We start from the raw sequence: 8,225 nt of genomic DNA, 5'->3' as shown, positions 1-8,225 counted from the left end.
CCCTTGCAAAACATGGCTTTTGTATTATACAGAATTAAAAAGAATTGTTAATAAATAAAACTCATTTCTCATTGAAATAATTATGAAGCACTTCTAAAAATGTTAAAGGCAAAGCTATTCAGGCCTAACAGTTAACATGCAAAGTCATCCAACAAAGAACACAAACTGTACCGCAGTAGTCAACTGTTGCATCAACATTCAAAAAGGTCTAGACAGCAGCACAACTTCTTCTATATGGCAAATGTCACGCATCACAAGGGGCTGTCGGGGCTCTGGAGGATGGAGGGCTGGCTCCGGCCATCCCTCCCCACGTCCAGAGCGGGACAGAAGCAATGCAGATGATGTGGTACCAAAACTGGCCTTGCGCTGGTGCGTAATGAAGGGACCGCGACGGTGCCAGGAAATCACCCTGGAGCAAAGGTCCATCGGCTCCGTGGGCTCCCACCATGGAGAACAGGGAGGGAGACCCCAACGATGGCTGATGTGCAGCCACGAGCATCAGTGAGCACCGGCTCCTCAACGGTGGGATGAGCGCTCACCTCACCCCCATGGAGACTCTGCAAAACCTTCCAACTACCTAAAGGTGGGGTTTGGGATTTCTTTGTTCCTGTTTTCAAAAGGGTTATAAAAGTAGGAAACTTCTCAAATCCTTGCTAAGTTAACACTCATTACTTCAACTAACACAAGGGTACGTGACAAAGTACTGCAAGTTATCAAAACGCTCTGTACAGAAAGTTACAAATTCATTGCAAAATACATTGCGCTGCCATGACCGAGAGAAAAAAAGTGCTTTTTGTTTGTGTCAGAAAAGTGTTCTTCCCAAACAGAAGTGCCGTAGCCTGCAATGACACCCAGGTGTTCCGCTCTGGTTGTGCTATCCCCCACCAATCACCCTCCCAACCTTGCTTGGTGCCTTCTGCCTTCATGGACGGCCGAGAAGACAACAGCGCTGGGGAGTGTGTCCACCCCGGTCCCTTGCAGCCCCAAGGAGCAGCTCCTGGGTTTTACACCACGGTGGCTCTGTGGGGCAGGTTTTCCTCCACAAGGTTTCGCTGGTCCCTGCCCGCAGTTCCTGCCGGCTGGAATTCCTGCGCGGCCGATATCCAGACACCGAGCTCCTCCCGGAAAGTTGCTGCTTCAGCGATGCCGGTGCTGCCTCATGAGGGGCACGATGCACGAAGGGGGCCCAGCCAGTTTGAGGAAGGGGTGTCTCAACAGTTCCTGTGCTGTGGCTCTTTGCGAGGGCTCCCGCACCAGCATCGAGTCCAAGAAGCCCCGGAGGACCGAGGAGACCTGCAACACCGCACTGGAGTTAGGGTGGGCAAAGACAGCCATGTCCAGCCTAAGCTGGGTCTCGTGGGAAGACAAGGGACACCCTGAATTTCCTATGGCAACAGATGGACCGAGCTGAAGGGCCACGAGTCTTCTGTGTGCTGTTAATGTGGTATCTGGGCATCAGTGGGGTGCAGAACAGCACACGCCGCACAGCTTTGCATGAGGGAAGCATTAACACTGAAGGGCTCAGGTCTGACTTTAGCAGCACATCCAAAATGGGAGGTACCCACAGGCTCTGGCACTGGGCATGGATGTACCAACCCATCTGCAGCAGGGCTGGTGTCCTGACTTTCAGGCAGGGTGGGAAGCACTGGGAGCACAAGGCTCTGCCCAGCTCCCTTCACTGTCCCTCGCTGCCAAAGCAAAGCCAGGGCTGGGCATAGGTGGTCATGGTTTGTTGATGGCTTTTGCCTCACACCTTCCCAATGAGTCCTATGTCGGACCCACTGCTCACGGTGGTACCTTACAGATGCAATGGGCATGCACTGTGTAGTTTCACTAAACCTCAACACCTATGGGAAGTCTGACCTTGTGCATGTCCTTCACCCGTGGAGGTAAGTTATCCCGGATCCGGCGCATGGCCTGCAGCGGCGGCTCGTTGAAGTAGGGGGGTTCACCATCTATCATCTCTATCACCATGATGCCCAGGGACCAGATATCCACCTGCAACACACCATCCGTCCCTAAACACCACTGGTAGTGCAGAGAGGGGGCTACAGGCTCCACGCTTTGGGGTCATGCCACCCTCTGAGTTGGCTCATGCTGTCCTGCCTGCCACCCTAAGCCAGCAGCCTGGTGAGCCATCACCATAAATCGTGCCTTTCTAAACCAGCTGACACCAGTTTCTCTCTTCTGAGCAGTAAATAAATTGAAGAAATAAGTTAGAAACCTGAATACAGAGCTGGTTCAGGTGATGCCCACTGGAAGCACTGCTAAGGTATGCAGTGAGAGACTGGCTGTAACCTGCTGCTCTGCATCCCAGCTGCACTGCTTTGGACCCACTGAGTAGGTACCCCAGGGTGGCTCTGCAGTACTGCAGAAAGGTGCAGCCACTGGGTGAGAAGAGAATAGTTCAGCTGCTGTGAAATCAGTGACCCTGTGTCCCTTGCATCCTGAAGGCAACAGGATCTGAGATCCCAAGAGAAGCACAAGTACTTGATACACCCAGGCCTGGTTCCAGGCAGCACAGGTGAATCCTTATGAAATCCCTTTGGAAAGGGATTCAGCTCCAGCTTAAAACCCCCCACACCTTTTCCTTCGCTTTCATCCTGCTCCAGAATCCCAATCCTCTGATAACTGTAATTCCTGCCATTTGCCAGCCCAAACAGCGCCAAGGCCAGTTCATGCAGCTTTTGCTCTTTTGCCAACACTATCCCCTTCACCTTAAATACTCCTTTTATTATTTGCCTTTCCTTTCTGGTGGGGAAAGCTATCACAGCCGTAAATTCTGCCACTTCCTAATCCCTTCAGTGCTATTAATGGGCTAATAATAGTTATTATCCCTGAAATGTCTTCTACAACACCACATGTCCTGGGTAAGCAGCAGCGCAGCGTCTCCTGTCTCAGGCCTTGCCTCACTTCCCCCTCTATATGTGTATGTGTGTATATGTATGTGTGTATGTGTGTATATGTACGTGTACATATGTGTGTGTATATGTATGTGTGTGTGTGTATATGTGTATGTGTGTGTATGTGTGTGTGTATGTGTGTGTGTATGTATATGTGTGTGTATGTATGTGTGTATGTATGTGTGTATGTATATATGTGTGTGTATGTATATACGTGTATGTGTGTGTATGTATATATGTATGTGTGTGTATGTATGTGTGTGTATATGTATATATGTGTGTGTGTATGTATATATGTATGTGTGTGTGTATATGTATGTGTATGTATGTGTGTATATGTATGTGTACATATGTGTGTGTATATGTATGTGTGTATATGTGTGTGTATATGTATGTGTATATATGTGTGTGTATATGTATGTGTATGTATGTGTACATATGTGTGTGTATATGTATGTGCATGTATGTGTGTATATGTATGTGTATATATATGTGTGTATATGTATGTGTATGTATGTGTGTATATGTATGTGTACATATGTGTGTGTATGTGTATGTGTCTATATGTGTGTGTGCCTGTGTGTAAATCTATGTCTGTACTTGCCTGGCAGGTTTGCTCTCTGCAGCTGCTACTACAGGCACTCTGGAGCAGATGACTCCCCTCGTCACGCAGAGGAGGCAAACGCAGCCTTGCCTCTGGCTGGGAGCCCTGAGTCACTGTCACGGCTGAGCACAGGATTGGGGATTGCTCTTCCCAGGCTGGCAGTGCACGAGTGCTGTGACTCAGAGCTTCCTAACGGATGGGGTACGGCACTGCAGTGCTGCCGGCTCCCTCCTCGCCGCTCTCACCTGCAGGGCTCCAATACTCTTGCCTTTGTCAGACCATTTGGCAGTGCTTAAAATAGCTCCCACAGATTGACTTTTCCTCCCTTCTGTCTCTCAACTAATAAGAGCAATGACTGCAAGGAATGAGCCAAGGTAATGCTGCAACAGAGGGTGGCGATCCAACCCACCCATCTGGCTCCTGTCTTTGGGATCCTACAGGAAGCCCATGCCTTTGCTAGCACCTCTCTGGAGGAAGGGGCTTTCAAGGCTGCAGCTGGGTGGAAGCAGAGAGGATCTCTGCCTGCAGGTCTGTGATGTGATCTGACTGTGTGGTACAGGCATGTGATTTGCCTATTGGTTTGGCACATCCACGTGTAGAGACCTGTAACTGCTCCAGCTTAATACTAAAGATCATCAAAGGGTCTTTGATGATGTGAAAATGATGCCAGTTTCCTTTAATACAGCACCCCAAGCTGAGATCTGTAAAGGCATTACTTTGTTTAGTGCACTAAATGGAGCTGTTATTGAACAACTTGGTTTTGGAGACATACTTTAAAGCAAGGCTGATGTAGCACTCTGGGGCAAATGTAACTGCTGCTGTTGAGCGCAGCTGAACTGCTCTGGCAGGCTCAGTGGGGCTGGCCAAGGCACCATACGGAGGGAAAACAACCGCTCTGGGTCCGTGCGGTGCTCACCTCAGTGCCGTAGGGCAGGCGGGATATCACCTCCGGTGCCATCCAGTACGGTGTCCCGACCAGTGACTTCCTCCTGGGGACCTCCTTTGACACTTGGGCACAGAACCCAAAGTCGGACAATTTTATCTGGGAAGTAAAGGAGAAAAAAGCCCCTTTAGAATAACTAGGCAAATCCTCTGAGAGACATCTCCAGGTGCAGCTGTGGGGACAGGGACAGAGCTGCCATGTTTCCCTGGGAGAGGACAGCAGCGTGGCTCTGGAAGTGTGGCTGGAGATGGCAACAGAGCCAAAGAACATGCAGCTCATTCAAATGAAGGCCAGGGAAAGACGTAAGAGAGAGCAGCTTGTTGCTAAGATCACCTGCCATAGCTCATTGCCTCTCCACCAGCAGAAGATGTAGAGGTGATAAATGGTTTATAATGTTTAAAAACAGAAGGAAAGCAAAAAATCCTGAAGTCACAGTGTTTCATAATGAATCTAGTATTGCATTTTTATATATAATTTGTGTAGTTTAGGTATATGTACTATATGCAATAACACACATATTTGAAGCAATACACCCCACTCCTATTATCTGCATCAAGTGCATGATCCATGGCTAGGCCAGAAACCAGACTGAACAAGTGGTGTTCACCCCATTTTCCTTTATCACAGACAGCAGGATCCACCACTCGCAGAAAGCAATGCCCCTGCCAATGTGTTTTCAGGACTAGGACCTCACACTGTGCACTATCACTAAAGAAACCATCTTCTGTACGGAGCAAGGGAGCTAATTTGGGGAGGGAGGGCAGGGAAGTACAAGACTCTTCCAAAATGGTTGTAGGAGATGATAAAGGCACCTGCTCCCTTTGGTTGGGAACGGGGGAATTAAGGGCGGCTCTGTCCTTGAGTAGCTGTGGCAGTGACCTGAAATAGCAATACCGGGATATAGGAGCACTCCGGAGAGCAGCTCCCGCTGCATCATGTGCCTGCTCACGCTTCTATGCCAGCTTTTTTTGCCTTACAACAAAAAGCATGGAAAATGCTCACCTCCCCGTCCCTGTCGCTGCACAACACCAAGGTGAAACCTCCTCCAGCCCCAGCCCAAACCAGCTGAGTGCCGGTGCCATCACCCTCTTCCAGAAACAGCTGGTTCCTGAAGTACTGTGGGTTTTCACGCCAGTGAAGCCTTTGTAAGGGTTTTTGTGGCCATGAGCCTAACCCCCAGCACCCTCAGCTATCCAACAGTGACCCTAAGCCATGTGTCTGATCATGTAATTGATGCCTGGAGATATGCTGTGAGCCCAAACAGCCCCAGGACAAATGAGAAGCTGCATAAATCCCTGTGTTGTGTGGACCAGCATTTCATTATCAGCACTGATTTGTTTTCTTTTAGATTCAGTGCAGACGTTGCTTTTCATAAAGCAATGGGTATTATTTTGAACAGAACTGTGTTAAAATGATTGTTGGTATTTCTAAAACAAAGCCAATAATAGCCAAGCTCTCCATGCTAAACATATTTCTCAGTTTACAGGATGAAGAATGGCAAAAATGATGCATATTTTGGAAGCAGAGCCTAATCTGCTTTTGTGGGAGCACAAGAGGGTTTGCATATCTATTGCTCATTCGAGTACACAAAAGAAGAGGATTTTCTAAGAAAAGGTAATTGCACCACACAGCCATGAAGAAATCTGCAATGCAGATAATCAGGACTGGAGTAATGAGGGTAATGAGGCACTGTATGCAGATCCTGAGAGCAGATCAGATGCTAATTCAGCAACATGGATTGAAACCGCAACTGAACAACTCCTACACATGTGGAGTTTTCTTCCCCCAAAAGGATTAGCAGGAAGAAAATCCCTCTCCCTTGGTGAAGTGGGAATTGAGTTACATAGACAAGGCTTTGATAGGGAATCTGACCAGGCCTGGAAGCCAAGAGCTTTACCTGCTGAAGGAGAAGGTCCAGCTTTGGTTCCAGACTCACTGTGAGCTCCTGGGCTCAGCTGAACCCACCAAGCCTTGCTTCACACAGGTGTGTAAGGCCAGTAGAGCAATCCTGACAGCCCATCTTATGGGACTCACTGGTCACGAGTGCACTTGTTTGTACTCCAATTATCCCAGTGGGGCCACAAGGTGAGATGCAAAGTGGTGCCTGACTCCAGCAGAAATTAGGGTCTTCTATTTAAGAGTGATTTGCCTTCCTCCACCTGAGCCTTTCGGTGCCCCAAGTTTTAGGTGCCTCAGGTTTTATGCCTGTGTGCACCCAGCAACACCACTGCTCAAACCCACCTTTCTCTTTGTAAGGAAATAATAATTTCCTTGGGACCAAACACTGCTGAAGCAGTGAATCTTTTTTGTGTGCAAACTTTATATTGCTTATTGAGTAGGTCACAGGCAGCTTTTTCTCTCCCTCTCTGCCCACTCAATACCACAAAGAAAAACCAATTCACTGACAGCAGCATCCCATCCAAAGAAATGGAAGCATGGCACAGGTATTACCAAGCATCTTGTAAGTATTGTATACGGTAAAAGCTAATCTCACCATCAGGGGAGTGTTTCAGCAGTAATGCAGCTTATTTTCTATTCATATAGATTGATATTAGCCTCCTAACTAGCTTGGGAAAGCAGAGCAAATGTACAGAAGCTTGCTAACTAAAGGATAACTAAATGTAGTAAACAGAAAACACTTTAGAGAGGGATCAGAGGAGAAGTGGTGCAGCATAAAAGATCTCCTGTCACCCAACCATCACCCATGTGGCAGTTTCTTCTGTCACTGCCTTTTGATGGCTCTGATCCCCCACAGGCACTAGCGTGGATGTCCATCACCAGAAGGCTACTTCAGCTCTCTAACAAGTCACTCACAGGTCGTATCCCTTGGTTTCACATACGTGCACAGCTTTTTCATGCCAGCCCCAAGAGATGGCAGGGGAAACTTTGAGCACTCACCCTTCCATCGCTTGTGAGGAGGATGGAGTCGCTTTTGATGTCGCGGTGGATGACGCCTTGGTTGTGCAGGTAGGACAGGGCTCTCAGGACAGACAGGCAGACCGTGGCTATCTGCTCCTCGTTCATCCTGGAATGGCAAGGTGGAAAAATGAGCTGAGTGTTAAGGAAGACAGTGGGAAGGTGGAGCTGGCAGGAACAGGCATAATGGTCCCTTCACAGCCAGCCAGGAGATCAATGGCTCTGCGGGGTGATCCTTTGGTCCTGTTTCTGTCCAGAAAGGGGAGATGGGAGGTGAGGAACAGCTCTGCAGCAAGGTGTGGGTAAGTCTTCCTGCAGCATTAGAAAAGCACAGAATACTGCATGATGCAGCCTGTTACAGTGAGCCTGCTTCCTCTGGGAAATAATCAAAATGCCTTATTTACAGTAAACTCACTGCTTGCCAAGGAGGGCAAATCACTGCTAGGACGGGAACAGGCATGGAGTAAATATGAGAAAAAACACTCTTAATTGTGCAGGCAAAACACCAGGCCTGGGTGTAGCTCTTTGAGAGCACTTCTTTGCTTTTATGCCTTCTATAAAAGCATTCTGGGTATTTCAGCAGAAGAATAAACAGCAAGAGTCCTCATTTCTGTGCATGGGTGCAAAACCCCATCCTGGAAGAAGCTGTGTGCTGCAGCATGATGGTGATGGCTGGGATGGGTTGTGCACTCCAGTACCACTGCCCCATCTCTGGATCACAGAATCATAGAATCAATGAGGTTAGAAAAGAGCTTTAAGCTCATCCAGTCCAACCATTCCCCAGCACTGCCAAGGCCACCACTAACCCATGGCACTGAGGGCCTCGTCTCCACGCTGGGTGAACACTTGCAGGGATGGT

The 8,225-nt window shown here is 48.5% G+C and overlaps 1 protein-coding gene across 5 annotated transcripts in view; it reads right to left on the bottom strand.

Moving 5' to 3' along the window:
- Positions 1-959: 959 nt before the first annotated feature.
- PAK5 (p21 (RAC1) activated kinase 5) overlaps positions 960-8,225 on the bottom strand; it is a 172,404-nt gene continuing 165,138 nt past the window's right edge. For all 5 annotated transcript variants that reach the window (XM_057423332.1, XM_057423328.1, XM_057423333.1 and 2 more), the window contains 4 exons: positions 7,349-7,475; positions 4,424-4,549; positions 1,864-1,998; positions 960-1,293 (listed from right to left, as the gene is read on the bottom strand). In XM_057423332.1, coding sequence (XP_057279315.1) covers positions 1,138-1,293; positions 1,864-1,998; positions 4,424-4,549; positions 7,349-7,475 — 544 coding nt within the window. In that variant the 3' untranslated portion in view covers positions 960-1,137. The remainder of the gene's footprint in view (positions 1,294-1,863; positions 1,999-4,423; positions 4,550-7,348; positions 7,476-8,225) is intronic.

Source organism: Pezoporus wallicus, unplaced genomic scaffold (assembly GCF_028554395.1).
Source record: "Pezoporus wallicus isolate ANWC-B61680 ecotype Strahan unplaced genomic scaffold, APGP_CSIRO_Pwel_v1 contig_4191, whole genome shotgun sequence".
NCBI lineage: Eukaryota > Metazoa > Chordata > Aves > Psittaciformes > Psittacidae > Pezoporus > Pezoporus wallicus.
This window is presented reverse-complemented; position numbering and strand designations above follow the sequence as displayed.